At 35.9% G+C, this 17363-nt stretch overlaps 3 protein-coding genes across 3 annotated transcripts; 2 read left to right on the top strand and 1 right to left on the bottom strand.

Moving 5' to 3' along the window:
- The first annotated feature begins 109 nt into the window (after positions 1-109).
- Positions 110-4168, top strand: LOC149728975 (uncharacterized). Its single transcript, XM_089889099.1, has 5 exons — positions 110-1305; positions 2489-2552; positions 2919-3042; positions 3695-3881; positions 3956-4168. Exons 1-5 carry the CDS (start codon positions 192-194, stop codon positions 4027-4029), a joined length of 1563 nt encoding a protein of 520 aa, XP_089745225.1. The 5' UTR covers positions 110-191; the 3' UTR covers positions 4030-4168.
- Positions 4169-4673: 505 nt separating this feature from the next.
- LOC149728974 (isoleucine--tRNA ligase, mitochondrial-like) lies at positions 4674-13504 on the top strand. Its single transcript, XM_089889098.1, has 15 exons — positions 4674-4890; positions 5139-5264; positions 5672-6078; positions 6706-6843; positions 7217-7502; positions 8109-8308; positions 8607-8783; positions 9369-9569; positions 9808-10030; positions 10472-10597; positions 11013-11141; positions 11624-11727; positions 12169-12311; positions 12760-12944; positions 13166-13504. The coding sequence occupies exons 1-15, from the start codon at positions 4753-4755 to the stop codon at positions 13379-13381; spliced, it is 2799 nt and encodes a 932-aa protein (XP_089745224.1). The 5' UTR covers positions 4674-4752; the 3' UTR covers positions 13382-13504.
- LOC149728973 (breast cancer metastasis-suppressor 1-like protein) lies at positions 13143-17311 on the bottom strand. Its single transcript, XM_089889102.1, has 8 exons — positions 16922-17311; positions 16540-16658; positions 15862-15982; positions 15495-15581; positions 14964-15186; positions 14526-14627; positions 14127-14247; positions 13143-13917 (listed from the first exon to the last, which is right to left on the bottom strand). The coding sequence occupies exons 1-8, from the start codon at positions 17219-17221 to the stop codon at positions 13800-13802; spliced, it is 1191 nt and encodes a 396-aa protein (XP_089745228.1). The 5' UTR covers positions 17222-17311; the 3' UTR covers positions 13143-13799.
- Between the last annotated feature and the right edge of the window lie 52 nt (positions 17312-17363).

Raw genomic sequence — 17363 nt, 5'->3', positions numbered from 1 at the left:
ATGGAGTGATTGTTCAAGTCAAACGCCAGGTCTCTTTTTTCAGGGAAAGAGACGCAGCTTAGATATAAAGGGCGGGGTAGTGATTAGGTTTGTTTTATTTGGCAGCATCCCAATCGGGCATTACAAGGATAAACAGTTGTAAACATGAGTCAATTATAAAATTATTTTTTTATCTTGTAGAATAAAGTGTGATGATTACGTCACTCAAAAGAAGTTGCCAGCAGTCTCCAGTGCGTGATGACGTAATCTATGACGTATCATCGGACTTTTCAGATTCTGCCAGCGTGCAGGAGAAATCGAGCCCAAACTTGAATAGTTCGTCGAAAACACGGGAGGAAGAAATCGGGTCCTTTCATATCGTAAGACTGTTGGATAATTCCGCGACCCACAGCAGAAAAGTGGCGGAAAATAATCGCCATGAACGAATGCACTTAAGCAGTGATCATCTAAATGGTCCTGTGCAATACTCGAAGGATTTTGGACGCGTGGAAGGTGACAATCTCGCAACAGATTTTAATAGATTTGAAGGCTCTTCAATCGGGAGATCTTTTCCCAATTTCGCCACTGAAGGGTCGGAGATTAGGAAATTATTCCTCTCGCGTAAGTGGAGCGACGAACATTCGAAAATTTCGTCAGTTGGTCCGAATGAATTGGCACATTCGAAGAATCCACTTGTAGATGCTTGTGCTGCAATGGAGCGTCCGGGGTCCTCAGAGTTAGCGTTCAAGTTGGAGGATAAGAGAGAGAAATTAAGTGAAGATGATTCAAGACGTCTGCAAGAACAAGAAGCTATAATTTCGGATGAATCCGACAAAGAAATCACCCCTGGTTCCGATATCTCCGCCAACCCTTCTTCAGCAAACAACTTCAGAACGAACTTCCATGGAAGAGTTCTTCCACAGCAAGACAGTCATTTAAACCCGCATATGAACTTTTTATCCTATATTTACGCCGGAGGACTCGGAAATCTTTATCATCAATACTCCTCTCTTGGTCTCCCATTCCTGCATCACCTGAGAGAAGAACAACGTCGCATCCAAAGCTCCGGCTATTTATACTCGATACCAGGCTGCTCTGTTCTCCCTGGAATTCCTTCAAGAAAACCAGACGAACATCTGAAATTTCCACCCAGCTGGACTCATACAGGATCGGAAGAAGCGCCTCCAGTTCAGCATCTTCCGCTTCCCGCATCCACGAACTTCCAACCCCAAGCAACAACTTCGCCCATCGAGCAAAACCGGTTCAAATCGGATGAAACCGAACCTGCGGCCAAAAAACGAAAACTTTCTCCGGATGGTACAAAAGGTAATTTTGTTGCATTACTGCTATTTTCATATTCTGTTATTGTGGTTGCAATATACAATCTATAGACAACGCCCTTCATTTTGTATTTTTGACATAAGTGTGGCCATTTAACAAATAATACCAATAGTATTTTGCCGGGTAATGCTCCAAAACTCGTATACTAAGTATATTCTGCTGGCATGCCGCGCAGTGAGGACTCAACCATATATAGTATGGGAGCTTGTTTTGTGAGATGTGATGCCGTGTCAAAGTATTACGGAAATTTATTTAAAGTTTAACACACCGCGTTATATAGTCGTTATTGTAAGTAGAGGCTTATAAATCACGTCGTGTTACTTCTTTTAAAAAAGCAACATAAAATATTTTAAAGTCTTATCATATAGTGAAAAAAAATATTCCAATATTGCTTCAATTAAAACGTAAGCAAATTAAACAACTAAAAATTTTATTGGAAAATTCCCCAAATCAAATATAAATTTTTACTGCAGGTTTCTGCATTTTAGATTAAATCAGCAAATACTTATAGTCGATAAACGGCTTCAATATTGTTCATGGGATTACATTATTTGAAAAAGGGGTTGGCAAAATTTATATTTTGCATATTCCATTTGCTAGATTTTGATCCGAATTTAATCCCGCTTTGCTCGATTTCATCATGTTCACCTCATTGAGCAATGCACCCTGCGGTAATTTGTATCGTTTACATTTGCGACCGTCTGGCATATGTTCCTTATACCGACGTTCACAATTGCTTGTGTTGCGAAGACATCTTTAATAACAAATTAATCGCAGTTTCATTCGCTCAATCGGCTCTCGTGGCGAATCAACTGCTGTCGCTTGAAAAGAACGCGCATAGCTCCGACAAGAGGCATTATCTACTCACAATAAGTGCATCGGAAACGATTCGCTTAATTCACCAATCGCTTCGCTGCTTTAGAATAATAGAAAACAAAATGGCGGCGCTAGCAATGTATCAATGTCATGTTGTAACACTTACAAATGACAGAACGTTTTCTTAATCGAACTCTCTGCCTTCTGTTTAAGTAATAATGAAAACAAAAACACTTTGGTATCTACTAATACACATGAAAACCTTTATTCGTAAAATTAACAAATGATTACAGTTTTCGACTAAAAAATCTTTAAAATGAATTGAATTAAAAAAGCAACGCGTTTTTTACAGAAGTTACCCAATCTAGAAACAACAGTAAGGAACTCAGTGATAAACTAAAGAAACGACGTAGCAGGTAACTTTCCCAACGTGTGGTTACAAACAAAGTACTTTCTCAACATGTACTCTATTTCTTATTATACTCAATTACGAGTTATATTGATGTATTTTATTCTGTATGGGTGGGGCCCGCCAGCGTGGCACGCCATTGGTTCTAGGATTTAGGCCAAGATTGGCCCATTACTCTATAACCCCCAAGGTGCTACCACATGGACACTACCAGATTTTGGATCCTGCTGCTTCCCCGGAGGTATAAGCCGCCTTAATGGTATATATATTGTATATATTTATGCTTACGTAGATATCCATGGGGTATCCATGGGGTATAGAGGTCGGTAGTTAAATCAAGGATTTTTAATTAATGTACTCTGATTTGCGACAGAACAATTTTCACAAGCGCTCAACTTGAACATTTGGAAAAAGCATTTGATCTTGCTCATTACCCGGATGCAGAAACCAGAGAAAAATTAGCGAAAAACGCAAATTTACAAGAAGACAGAATTCAGGTAAAAACAAATGTTTAGTAGAATGGGGTAAGATGGCCTACGTATCATTTTATTTCATTGTCCCATTTAGTATTTAATAGAGTGTATTAACAGAATCTTCACAACCCTTCAGAGTGTTATTGTTAGTTATTTAAATCCCGTTCAGGAAATACGAGACCTAATTATGCGATAACGCTACCCATCTTACCCCACTGTATAGGGCCTATACTATAGGGCCTACTTCGGTTTAAAAAACAACAGCAGTGTTGATTGTTTAAATTTACGAAAGCCATCCAAATTAAAGCCTGTTTGTCATTTTCGTTCCTTGGTTATTGATTTGAAATAATAGGCCGTAAACGTAAAGTCAGTCATTGAATTGATTAAAGCAATTTATCTATTGGTTCAATCGCTGTTGGCTTCGAATTAATTATCGACCACACATGTGTGGAATCACTTTTTAATCTGCGATCTACGTACATAATTATGGTAACATTGGTTGTCGCTTATTCCCAGTGGGTACCAAGCTCGATTAAACTGACGCGATTAAATTAGTTACACCATTATAGGTGAGACCTGCGTACTTCTTCTGGGTTAACTCTGTACTTCTAAATGTTGGACCAATTCTATTCAAATTCATTATCTATTTTAACGAACATGATTTCTTTCCCTTCAGGTTTGGTTTCAGAACCGCCGCGCAAAATGGCGGAAACGAGAGAATTGTTGGGGCAAGAGTAGCGTTATGGCAGAATACGGCTTGTACGGTGCAATGGTTCGCCATTCTATACCTCTACCCGATACTGTTATTAATGCCTGTTACAAGGACGGTCTCAAAAACGATGCATTTGCACCCTGGCTTATTGGTAAGGCGTAAACCGATTATAGATTACTGGTGAACGTGTAACACGGTGCTTAATTACGTTATATTGTATTGTAGGCATGCACAAGAAAACTGTTCAATCAAAAGTTACTCATGAGTCACAGCAAAGTCAATGCTCGAAGGAAGAATGAAGAAATTGTTATCCTAATTACGTGACGAATCCACCTGAAGAAAAATCATTTGTCATGGAAGAAATTTACTGCGTGCTCGTTTACAAACTTTTTTCGGCCACGCGAGAATGAAGATTATTATATTCTGAGCAGCTTTTTTTCGGGTTTCTGAGCAGTATATGTTTGGAAGTTTACGGTGAACGTCACAAGTATTCGCAGATTTAAGTTCCTTTTTAGTTCTTTATGATTTGATTGTTCATGTACCGCGTTTTGGCAGAATATATTGCTTTATTAAGGATATCATGCAGTGCTTGTTTATGCGCTCGTGTGCAGCTGTTGTCAAATACAAACTGCATAGAAAATGTTGGTCATAAGATACAGTGTTTGGTAAGGTCGTGACAGATGCGCGGCTGTGGTGCCCGGAAAAAAAAAAAAACCTTGGAGATTCAAACTTTTTTACTACTACGTATAACGTTACAGTGCGAACAACAAACCAAAGCCAGTAGTGAAGAATCCTTCGGTACTAGGCTGATAGAAAGTGTTTTATGTTGGTAGTTAGGAGGCAGAGGCTAGTGGTTATAGGGGTATAAATATAAATTTCTACGTTTAGCGGTTATTAAATAATGTAGGGGGAGGATTGTTCCTTAGTTACCATATTTAAGGGGAATACCCTTCTTCGAATATTTTTTCCATAGATATCTTAACACCAACATAAACAATGGGAACGCACATGTTTCTACTACGATGAGAACACATTGGTATCTGGTTAGAAGATGTTATTCGGCGAAAAGTATTTACTCATCTACTGTGTTGGTTCCAAAAACGAAATTTCCTGTGAAAATTGGAAAGAAAACAAACGAACATGAAATAGAAATTCAAAATGTAGGTTGTGTGCCAAGTTTCAAAGTTTTAGTAACTACAAAACATCCTTTTGAAAATGTAGGTTGTGTGCCAAGTTTCAAAGTTTTAGTAACTACAAAACATCCTTTTGACTAAAATAAATAAGGGTGAAGTAAACAAATACCAAAAACTTAAAAAGTAGTAAAACTTGGTTTAAAATGTTGCCATTTTCACAGATTAATTACTTACTGCATTCAATAAAGGTATTATTAAAAAAAAAATATTTAAAGGTTTGTGACTTCTCTGGTCTTTACAAATGGCAGTATCTGAACAACACAAGCGATAAACAGTTCATTCTACATGATGGACCTCCCTATGCAAATGGTGATGTTCATGTTGGTCATGCATTGAATAAGGTGGGAATATAATACAAGTAAAACAGGATGTCTTAGCACTAGAACCTTCCAGTACGTTACAGATTGGTTTGGTGTGAAGTGTTGAAGGTTGATAGCTAGGGGTTGTAGGGGTTTTTAGTTAGCGTTACCAACTTACCATATAACGTAGAGAAAGGATTCTTCGCTACCATCGCGGTGGTTCCACTTCTGTATGAGTCTGTTTTCTTAGACAAAATGCTTAATAATAATTGCAATGGTTACTGCTATGTTTTGAAAAGCTTACAAAAACAATTACTAACAAAGTTCCCTACTTAAACTACAAAGTTTCTTTGTCATTTGAGAATAAATAGTGGTATCATTTATTCAAACAAAATTTCTGAATATTATTTTTAAATCTGAGCTTATATTTAATGTTAGTACTTTCACAGATATTAAAAGACATTACGAATCGATATAAATTACTTCGAGGTTATCAAGTCCATTATAAACCTGGCTGGGATTGCCATGGGTTGCCTATAGAAATCAAAGCAATCAAAGCAAATGAATTCAAAACATTAAACACATCAGAAATTCGTAAAAAATCAAAATCTTTTGCTGAAGAAACCATCGAGATTCAAAAGCGAGCTTTTCAGCGTTGGGGAGTGATGGCAGACTGGGAGAACAGCTGTTATTACACTTATGATAAAGACTACCAAGCCAAAGAACTCAATTCTTTTTATAAACTATACAAACGGGGTTTTGTATACAGAGCGTTGAAACCTGTGTATTGGTCGCCCAGCAGTGGAACTGCATTAGCTGAATCTGAGTTGGTATATAATGACAATCATGTCAGCAGGTAAAAAAATATTACTAATTTTGACATAAAATTTTAACTTTTACAAAACTTGCAACTAGCTACCTATCACAATGTCACATTGTCTTCGTTCAGTGTGCGTCGCATTGTAGCGAATAGCAACTTCTATACGCTACAACGATTAGATACTCAAAACGTTTCTCAGCATAAAAGCGCAATTGTTCTATGAAGCAAACACACTTTTAATCCCAACACCTTAAAGGCAATAAACCACTATTGTAATAATAATCGACGCAACAATTGCTGCTGTGTTGCAACAATCTAATTGTTACTCAATCCCGAATAATCCACGTGTGGATTGGTACTGTGTCATAACAGAAATACGTGTTTATCTAACTTTACGTAAGACTCGTAGTTATGATGCAACAACAAACTTGTTGCGCAATCAAAGCTAAATTCCCAAACTCGTCCAACCGCGCACGCGACCGTAATCGCAAAGAGACAGCGTATTTGATGTTTCTCGTTTTTACTTTTTGTTATAAAATAGTATCGCCTCCCCGCTGATTTTGAAATCTAGGCGCCTATTACAATGTGTATTAGTTAATTTGATCTTTTTATCGCATAGTAAATAAACCCACTTTAGGTTATGTTTTAATATTTTTTTTCCAGATCAGTTTACGTCACATTTCCATTGTTGTCAAAATTACCAGAACTTTCCTTTGATGATGTCATAAAGGTGCTTGTTTGGACAACCCAACCGTGGACATTGCCATCCAATCAAACGCTCTGTTTTTCTTCAAACATCAAGTAATAAACATATTTACTATGTTCAAATAGAAAATATACAAACTGGTATTTTAGACATATATTAACTTTGTTTTAGTGTTTTACAATATAAAATCATATAGTATTTTGAAGATGTTTTACTTGGTGTTTTGTTATTTGGGCAATAAGACACCTCTGGCATAAATCCCAGGTTTCCTGCATGCCTTACCATGGATTCTCAGTCATATATGATATAATGATAAACAGTATTTTAATAAACAGAGCTTGGGGCAATAGCTAATCTTGGCCTAAAACGTATGACCCACAGCGTGCCGACACATTAAAATAACATCTTACAAATGTATTGTTTTTATCCATGCTTATTGTGACCACTCTTACTTTCTATGTTATACAGATACTGCATTGCATCATGTTCACACGCATCTGGCCTTTACTTGTTAGCTGTTGATTGTATTGAAGCCATAGCTCGACAAACGGGTAAAAAGTTTAATATCATTCAAACATTTGATGGAAGTTGTTTGGAGGGGATGAGATGTCGTCATCCAATGTATTTGGAGAGAACAGTTAGGATGATAAGTTCAGATGTTGCCAATACTTCAAAAGGGACCGGTGTTGTTCATATTGCCCCTGCTCATGGAATGGAAGATTTTGGGATCGGACAGAAGCATAACTTAAACACGGTAATAACTTTGGTAAGGTTACATTACCCCAGCATGTTTATATTGTTATTAACTTTGCAATACATAGGCATGAATTTATATATGTAATGCTATGGTATGGGTTTTTATATGTTCAATATTCTATATAGTGCACTTATTATTTTTACCTTTAATTCCTGGTCTCCCTCAGCCATTTTTATTGGGCATTCTTTCTGTGTTTTACTGCCTATGAGAGATAATAAAGTAGAAACATCACACAGTATTAGAAACAAGGAAATCAGTCTATGGTCATAGTTTTTACACACACTTTAATTATACTTAATTGCTGGTTGTTTGTCTGCTAGTGGTGACCACGCTTCTTTCTTCCAATTAAATATAATTTTTTTTTCACTATACTTGTATTTTTGTTTTAAATTTCCAAGAGACAAATAAAAGTTATTATACTATTATTCTGTGGGGGGACACCTTTTAACTCTATTTTCTTCTCTCATTTAGTAGTAAACCTTAAAACCTTAAAACTCCCATTGAACGTTGTTAATTGTTTAAAACACGATCAGGATATTTGAATATTATGTGCTAAAGGCGTCCCATCTTCCCCCACCCTACTGAACTTATCCTTTTGTCCAGGAAAGTTCGGTCAACTCAGATGGTGAATTCATGGCAGGCATTGATCCAAATCTTGAAGGAAAATTTATTTTCACCTCTGGTAATGAAGCTGTGGTTGAAATGTTGAAGGAAAGGATGAATTTGTTCCACGAACATGATTATAAACATAGCTATCCTTACGATTGGAGGACCAAGCAACCAATATTTGTTCACACAAGCAAGTAAGTGGAAGTATTTGTTAATATTTAGCATAATATTAACTTTTATTTGACGTTTCTTTTATTTGTGGAGGTATTTATTATTATTCAGCATAACAATTTTTGTTTGTCCTGCTATAAGAACCAATAAGTAGAAGTAGTGTGTAACTGTCCTACCTTTTATCCAAAGCATTATTCCTGTTTCTGTTTTATGCACAAGTGTATTTTAACAACTAGTTTTAGCATTACTTTTTTGTTCAGCATGCATTTTTATATATTTTTTAAAGCATGCATTATAACATAAGATTACTTTTTTATTCAGCCAATGGTTTGTTGACACTGCAATGCTTGCTAATAAAGCTGAAGCCGCAATATCAGGCATCACAACATACCCTGATAGTGGAAGATCAAGCATGTTAAATAGATTACATTTACGGAGTTATTGGTGTATTTCAAGACAGCGTGCATGGGGTCTACCAATTCCAGTTTTCTATCATAGGTGAGTGGTCATTGTTAAGTTTTATTCGCTGGTGTGATCTCAGTCAAGTTGATGAAGCTTGTGGATAAGCAGCCATGACATTTGGTCGGTTAGGTCATTTATATTCACGCTGGTGGGAAGTTATACCTTAAACAAATGGGGTAATGGACTGAATCCTGCCTAACTCCAGATCCTCAAGAACCTTTTTCATAAAGAATAAAATCCTTAGAAAAACAGTATAGTTCTTTGCTAAAGTTATCACAGTGGCCCTACTGAAGCTATTACAGTGTGTGGATAAGCAGCCATGACTTTTGGTTGGTTTGGTCATTTATATTCTCATAGGTGGGAACGTAAGTGACCTATCCATGATGCCAATAAAATCTAGTAACCTACATTGCTATATAAAAACATGTATAATTGAAAGCTTTAGTAGTGTATGAAACTATGAATTAACGATGGTTTATGTAAGTCGTGAGGGTATGGTTTTATGATTCTTTGAATGTTTCCTGTTTTTTACCAAATCTGACACAAAAATAGAAAAAAAAGATGATCTATCTTCCCCACCCAACTATATGTATATATATGTGACATATACTTCATCCCTAGAGAGAGTGGTGAGCTTCTATTGAATGAATCCACCATCCAACACCTTGTATCCCTCGTATTAAAACATGGGGCTGATATTTGGTGGGAGGGGTCGAATTCAGAACTTCTTCCCTCGGAATATAATGCAGATGAATACGAACGTGGGAGCGATATTTTGGACATCTGGTTCGACAGTGGGGTCTCATGGGATTGTGTGTTAAGGTAGGTGGATATAATTGACCAGTTTTTTTTTCCTTTTGTTGCTACAATGTTACTTGAATGAATGTAACTTACTTTATCGCGTGGCCAGAAAACAACAGTCGTTATAACACTTGTGTTAATACACCTCGTTCCAGCTTACGATTTGACATGTATGTAACTTTGTGGGTAAATATTTTTTTTACTTTCCAATCAAACACACTACTCGTGCTGTCATAAAAAATACTTCTACAAATTTTAGAGACAACAAAAACAGAACAACACAAGCGGATTTTTATATTGAGGGTAAAGACCAATATGGAGGGTGGTTTCAATCATCCTTGCTTACCAGTGTTGGTTTACAAGGAGTAGCTCCGTATAAAAACCTCATGGTTCATGGGTTTGTGTTGGACGAGAAAGGACAGAAAATGTCAAAGTCGATCGGAAACGTAGTAGACCCGATGGTTATAACAAATGGGGGCAAGGTGAAGTTTCATAGCTGGTGTAATGTTTCTATATTAGGCACATACGAGGATTTTCTTGGCAGTTTTAATACAAATATGAATATAATACATATTCCTTTTTCATCTGAAACATTTTAGTTTAAAAACTAAAACCAGTTCTTTCTTTCACACTATTGGGTGATATATTTAGTTTTTACTATGTGGGTGAAGTCCTTAGGTCAGGTAAACTAGGGAACCTAAGAATTGGGATGTAGGCCACAGTTGGCCCATTACACAACTGGTTTTGGTATGTAAAACCTAGGGTAATAAATGCCAAAGAAAATTGGAATTAATGGTGTGGGAAAAATTGTTGGTTAAATTGGATGTTGTACCCAAAACAACATCAGTTTATATAACATACCGGACATACATAAACAACATGCAGATAATTTCATGTACACTAAAGTAACATTATATCTACAGAACCCACAGAGAGACCCAGCATATGGAGCAGACGCATTACGATGGTGGGTGGCCGAATCTAATGTTCATCAAGATGTTCACATCAGCACAACTATCATTAAATCTGCAGCTGAATCTGTACAGAAAGTATGAGCTATTCAACCGAATGTTAACTTGTGTAGAAATTGATTTCTCAATGCTGATTTAAACCTTGTAATATTTAAATGCTTACTTTGTTTTAGGGATTATAAATATATAAAGTTTATTAAAATATTTAGCATTTGCATCATTGTGTTTAAATCTAAATATGACCTGACAAAATTCCCCACAAAAGTTAAATTTTAAAATATACCTTTATTCAAATTCTCTTGCCTGCAGGCTTAAAATATTTTTTACACATAAATTAACATAAATCTAGTAAGACTTTGTCAATATTCGAAGCAATGCATTTATCTACTTTTACACCCAGTTTTATAAAATGGTCTCGTACCACTTCTACTTAGAAAACTATAGCTATTAATAGGTCTTACTATCCATCATAAAAATTCACTTTATTTATTAGATCCGTAACTCTGTAAGATTCATGCTTGGTAACTTGAATGAGTTTGATGAAACAAAGATTGTACCGACACCAGCTATGCTTGTTCTGGATCAATATTTCATGGATGTGTTGAGAACGTACAGACGTGAGGTAAGAAAAGTATATGAGATATAACAATGTATCAGGATAAAGAATGAATGAATAAACAGTCGTTATCACACGGATTTAACACTTCGTGCCAGCTTACGGGTTACGATGTATGTTACTTTGTGGGTGATAAAGGGGGCTAATCTATAGGTAATGAGCAAATCTTGGCCTAAATCCTAAATCACATGAAGTGCCATGTTGCATAACGTCACCCACATATAACAGAATCAATGGAAAACTTACATTAAAGGATAAATCACCTCATATTTAGTTGTATTTAATTAAAACGGATAATTGATTGAATTTTGGAAGATTGAAAAACAAAAGTGAATAGTACAACTCATTTTATTCCGAGCATGAGGTCCTGCAGTGTAACAAGCCACGAATCCTGGGATTTATGCCATGATTAGCCCTTTACCCAATTTTTACTGTTACTTTTTCACGTATCACTCATAAGTAATTACACTGACCCATCCTGTATACAGGTGACCACTGCATATGAGGTGTATGATTACTCACTCGTAACTAGACTTACTTTAAAGTTCATCAAGAAGTTTTCCAACATTTATTTTACCATCGTTAAAGACAGGTGACTCCTATGTATGGTGTGCGTACCTTGTTATCTGGTGTTAGTGGTTAAAAGTTGTTGTAGATGGGTTATAATACTGGTTTAAACCATTAATCCGAGATGTACCTTACCCTCATAATGTCTATATTATTGAGTGTCTATAAACTATGGGATCTAGATGGTAGCACCCTGGGTGTTGGCGTAATAGAGCAATAAACCTACATCTTAGGACTTGTGTTGGCCTCACCGGAAAATTATAGAACCTCTAGTTTTACGTGTACATAAGCTGCTTCAGTTTGGTCTAGATGGTAGCACCTTGCGTGTTGAACTAATGAGACTTCTATTCTATAACAGTAATGACGCATAATGCAGTGGTCCTGGGATGTAGGCTAAAGTAATAAATAAGACCTCATGTTTATATAGTAATATCAGTAGGCACTTGTATATTTAAATTTCTTTCAGACTTTACTGCGATGAAAAAGAAAGCTTAAGAAGAAGATCTTGCCAGAGTGTTTTATATTTCACTCTTGATGTTCTACTTAAGTCAGTCGCTCCGATTCTTCCACATTTAGTTGAAGAAACAACGTTATATAACCCAACTAACAGTAAGTAGTGATGGGTTGGTTGAACAACTTCATTTACTTGGCACTTAATGTGATATGGTGGTTAAACTACGTTGAACGACTTATGTATTTAAAAAAGTCATTTGTGAATTATTGCCTTGTTGGTAAGTAAAATGTTGTGTACTGGAAGCTGTTGCCACTGTAGGTGCATGTAACCTTGGGCACTTGATGGGGTAGTTAACTATGTTGAACAACTTACGCATTTAATTTGAAAAGTCATTTGTGAGTTATTGGTACAGATTCCTTTTGGCAATAAAGGCTGCTACCATTGCGGGTGTATAACGTCGTTGGACAAAACAATTACTGTTCGAATCCAGTAGTTCCTTGCAATTGTCTGAATATTCATTCTGAGGACTTCAAATTACACCCTTGCTTGAACAATACATATCAGTCAATTGGAATTATTCCATGATAACGTTCATTGTTCCAGATCAATCAGTGTTCAAGTCAGGTTGGTACACCGATGACATCACTGGTGTGAACATAGATATCATAAATGCGGTTGAAACAGCTTTAAATATTCGGGATGATTTCAATCTTGCTATTGTTGGAAAACAACCAACCACTTATGATGTCACAATAACAACTGATGACAATGTTTACAAAACATTGAAGGTGATTTTCCTAAATATATATTTATAATACACTATGCAGAATCTGTTTCAAATTCGTTTGAAAATTGCTTTTTGGTAAAAATATTTTTCCACCAACCATCAAGACATCATCTTTTCAAACCCAATTTTAACAGGAAAGCAATTCTTAAGCATTACATTAGCATGGTAAATAAATTTGTGTTCTAAGTTATCTGATCACATCAACTTTATTTACTTGTACAGATGCTCACAGAGGGAGAGGGCAATGAAACAACATTAAGTGAAATACTAACATGCGCTGAATGTACTGTGGTAGGAGGAGGTGACACGCCATGGGAGGTCGATGTAAACACTACAACGATGTGTAAATGTCCGAGGTGTAGGAGGTATATAGTCACCTCTAGTGGGCAGGTTTGCGATCGTTGCATGAAAGCGATGACGGATGGTTGGAATGAATGATGGTTTATGACCACGGAAGCCTTCAAACCAATGGTTCGTAACAATTTCTTTATTATGCCAAAATGCCCATGAAATTTACCTCGCATCAGCATGACAATAAAATTACAATGGAATCTCAACCTACCACAGCTTTAACACATGACCTTTTTGAAGGTGCAGTTTTATACTCATATTAAATATTCATTGAACAACTGGAGTATAGGTTATACTGAAGCAATATTTTTACTGTAGTACCGAACAACCCTGCAGCAACTGCTTAACGCCATTTTTTTAGTGTGTTTTTTGTTTGTGATTATTTAGTAGTTTTTATTAAAAAAACAAAATTCCTGCCCGTATGCCACATATTAGCCACGCCACTTATATGCCATACATAGGGCACTGAAACCTCATGTCCACGATACCAACAACCTCTGCCCCATCATCTATGGTGCAATGTATATATCCCACGTTGGAGTTGGTAAACGTAAAGTTTCGCTTTTGAACCATTGCTTCTTTGCACCAGGATCTCTGAAGCGTTCAACCCGGATATTTTACCACTGTGGAATGAACATAAAAAATAACATTGTAGAACCAGTTTTAATTTTTTGTAAAAACCTAAAACTTCCTAAAATATTACCGAAAAACAAACAAAATTCCAAATTGAGGAAAACGATCAAAATTCCCAGCATACAATTAAATATTGTATGAGTAATACTCATATGATATAAAAACAAATTGGGTGGAAATATGCAAAAGTTTGACTCACAAAGTGGGTGATTCTCCTCTCTTGCGAATGGTCACGTTCATGCCTTCTTCAAAAGTTTTAATTCCATAAATCATTTTTCCATCTTCGTATTTACAACTGTGTGTTTGCCGTTTCTTTGGATCTGCAAGTTTGAACAATTAACCCAAAAATCTGTTACTGTTTTGCTCAATATGCTGTATCTTAAATCCAAGGCCCAAGTTATTCCTTACAACATATCTATATGCATAACACAACACACAAAACACAACAGTAGGTTTACGTTATAAATTCTCAATTGCTCTTATTTTAAAACCTGCTTAAAAAGATTAAATTATTTGCCGCATTATGAACCATTAAGTTTATTTGCTAATAAACTTTTTTTAAACGTTTTAGATGAGTTTAAAGAATTTAAAAACTTACGTTTTACTGACACTGTTCTTCGCTTGCTCACGATTGCTCTCTTGATCGCTGTCCAGTCATCCATAATATCCGTGTCTCGTAACATGTAGACTATATATGGGCGTGCATGGGGTTAAGGAATATTAGCTGATGATTTAAACCAAAATCTTAAATATTTTGTTTATAAACTTTTTTTAAAAATATCCCCATACGAAAAATGTTTCACTTAAGTTCGAAACTTATATTCAAAACCCTGAACCAAGAGCATTTGGGGTAATGGGCTAACTGTGGCTTAAATCACAGGTCCCCTGTTGCCTCACTGTAGGGCCTCACCCATATAGAATAAAAAACAGAACCTACATCTTAGTCACGTAATACACTCAACCTCCCCTTATACACTTAAAATTCATACACTCAACCTCCCCATATACACTTAACCCCCAAACAAACAAAGGATATCAGTCACAGTAACTGGCTTCTTCTTTCTCTTCACTCCTCCGAATGAGAAAGTTGAGTTAACTTCTTCTCTCCTTTTGCTCTTCTTCCTGAAGATTTCCTCCCCATCTCTTCCATCATCCCACAGCTGATTTGAAAGATCTACATTCTCCCGATCTTCCTCCAACCGATGCATCTTCTCATTCAACTCATTCTCAATCTTCCCCATTAATATTTGCTTCTCATTCTAACAACAAAACCAACATTGATAAATATTTTCAATAAGGACCAAATTACTTATGCCTAAGGTTATTAAAATTTCAAACATTTTGTTTTAATTCTAACAACAAAAACAAAACCCTAACCAACGATTTATAAATGTACATTAGCTAAGCAATACAAAAGCTAAGCGTAACTATAATGGGCCATTATACAACTTTAGTTTTTTGTGTTGGAAATCATGGGTTGTGGTAGTTTTGGTTGCAAAAAGATGTGAAAATGTGTCTGTGCTTATCAGTTTGTATTTGTTTATGAAATATAACTGATTTAACTTACTTTTAGTTGTTGAGTGTTAGCTTGGCTCTCTGCTTCCAAGTTTATTTTAAGAGATTCAACTCGTAATCTTTTTAAAATATCAGAAACCTGAAACGAGAACAAGTAATTGAATTTGAATATAAAGTTACAATTATACATTTCCTACATAAAGTTAAATTTAAAACTTTAATCATGAGCTTTGATACTAAACCATATGGGTTACAGACACTCTTATTGTTTTTACTATTTATATAACGAACAAACCTCAAACTTTAAACTGTGGACAGCTCCACATTGTTCACAACTATATTAATAATTATATCTGTTATCATTATCATAATATCTTAACATGTGTATTGTTTAATAATAATTGTCATTGTTTTATCACCTGCATTCTGACTTGTTTGTTTGTTTCCAACACAAGTAATTGTTGAAGATATTCTGGAGCTGTTCCTGCTTTAACTTCCTCCAGTTTCTGCATTATCTGGGTGTGCCTTTCTCTGTATAATCTGTAATAATATGAATAAATTTAGTTTGAATAAATATAGTAGGGTGGGGGAGGACGGGACACCTTTAGCACGTAATATCCAAAAATCCTGATCGTGTTTTAAACAATTGACAACAATCCATAGGAGTCGTGAAGCTACAGTTTAAGAATTCTTCGAACGTTCTTTGTTTACTACTAAATAAGGCGAGAAAATAGATTAAAAAGGTGTCCCATCTCCCCCCACTCTACTATATGATGTTTTAGCCATACCGAACTTGCAGACATGATTGATCCATAACTGACTTATCGTACCAAAATAACTTTAACACATTCAATCAATCTGGCCTTGATTTGGCAATAATATCGTTGAATCAATCTTGTTAAATCATAACAGAATACACTGCTACTAAAAACGGAGCAAACAACAAATGGTATAGGCTACCAAAACACCTACACCAACAAATCATATAGGCTAACTGAAAAATTTGCTGGTAAATAGCTGCAAACCTAACCCCTGGTCCCTAATTCAAAAGTACATAATCTTTTTGTTTGTGTTAACCTATACAGCACCCAGCTTACTGGTCTCTGATGTCCATGAACTGTTTTTCAATGGTTGACATTTCATCCAAACATTGCGATCTTCTTCTGTTACAATCTTCCTCATCGAGCTCGGAGCTTTCCGCCTCCGATTCATCATCCTGTAGATAAGGTTGATGGGTAATATATTGGATGGATGGGGAATTTAAAGTATACGGGAGTGCCGGATTTGGATCGCTTAAGAAAAAAACAAACAAATTCTATTTCAATTTGATTTTTCTATTTTCAAGTAGGGTGCATGTTGGGGGCATAAATTCGTTGTTTTAAACAAAACTGGGTTCTAGCAACATTTTCACAAACATTACACATGTTAACAACCCAAAATAGCCAGTCTTTATTTAGATTTTGGTTATAAGACACTCACTTCGTTGTCTGATGTAAACGGCGCAGGTGACGAAGCATGAGAGGAATTTTCCTGGTATGAATTATCCCTGCCATTTAAATCTTCGGACCTCCCTTCACTTTTATTCCATTCACTCCGTTTGCTAACGGAAAAGTTCGTTGCAGTTTCAGGTAATGTTGTCAAGATTTCAGATATCTGTTCTGTCATAGATTTCATTTCTTCTGTTGATAAATTCTTCTGACCAACTTTATTTTCATCTTTAGCGTCCATTTTTTCGTCCTCCTCCGGATTTGAATCAGGGTTTTTATGCGGAAGATCCATTTTATAAAACAGAGCCGTTCAAAAACTAGAGAGTGATCGGTTTTATTTACGAAGATCTATTACTTACGTCTATTATGAACCGGGAATTTGTAATATTTTAAATTCACTAAATTCGGTTAAAACTTGTAAATATTTTATACAG

Source organism: Ciona robusta, chromosome 11 (genome assembly GCF_009617815.1).
Source record: "Ciona robusta chromosome 11, ASM961781v2".
Classification (NCBI taxonomy): domain Eukaryota; kingdom Metazoa; phylum Chordata; class Ascidiacea; order Phlebobranchia; family Cionidae; genus Ciona; species Ciona robusta.
Note: the sequence above shows the minus strand (reverse complement) of the source record. Positions and strands in the feature narration are given on the sequence as shown.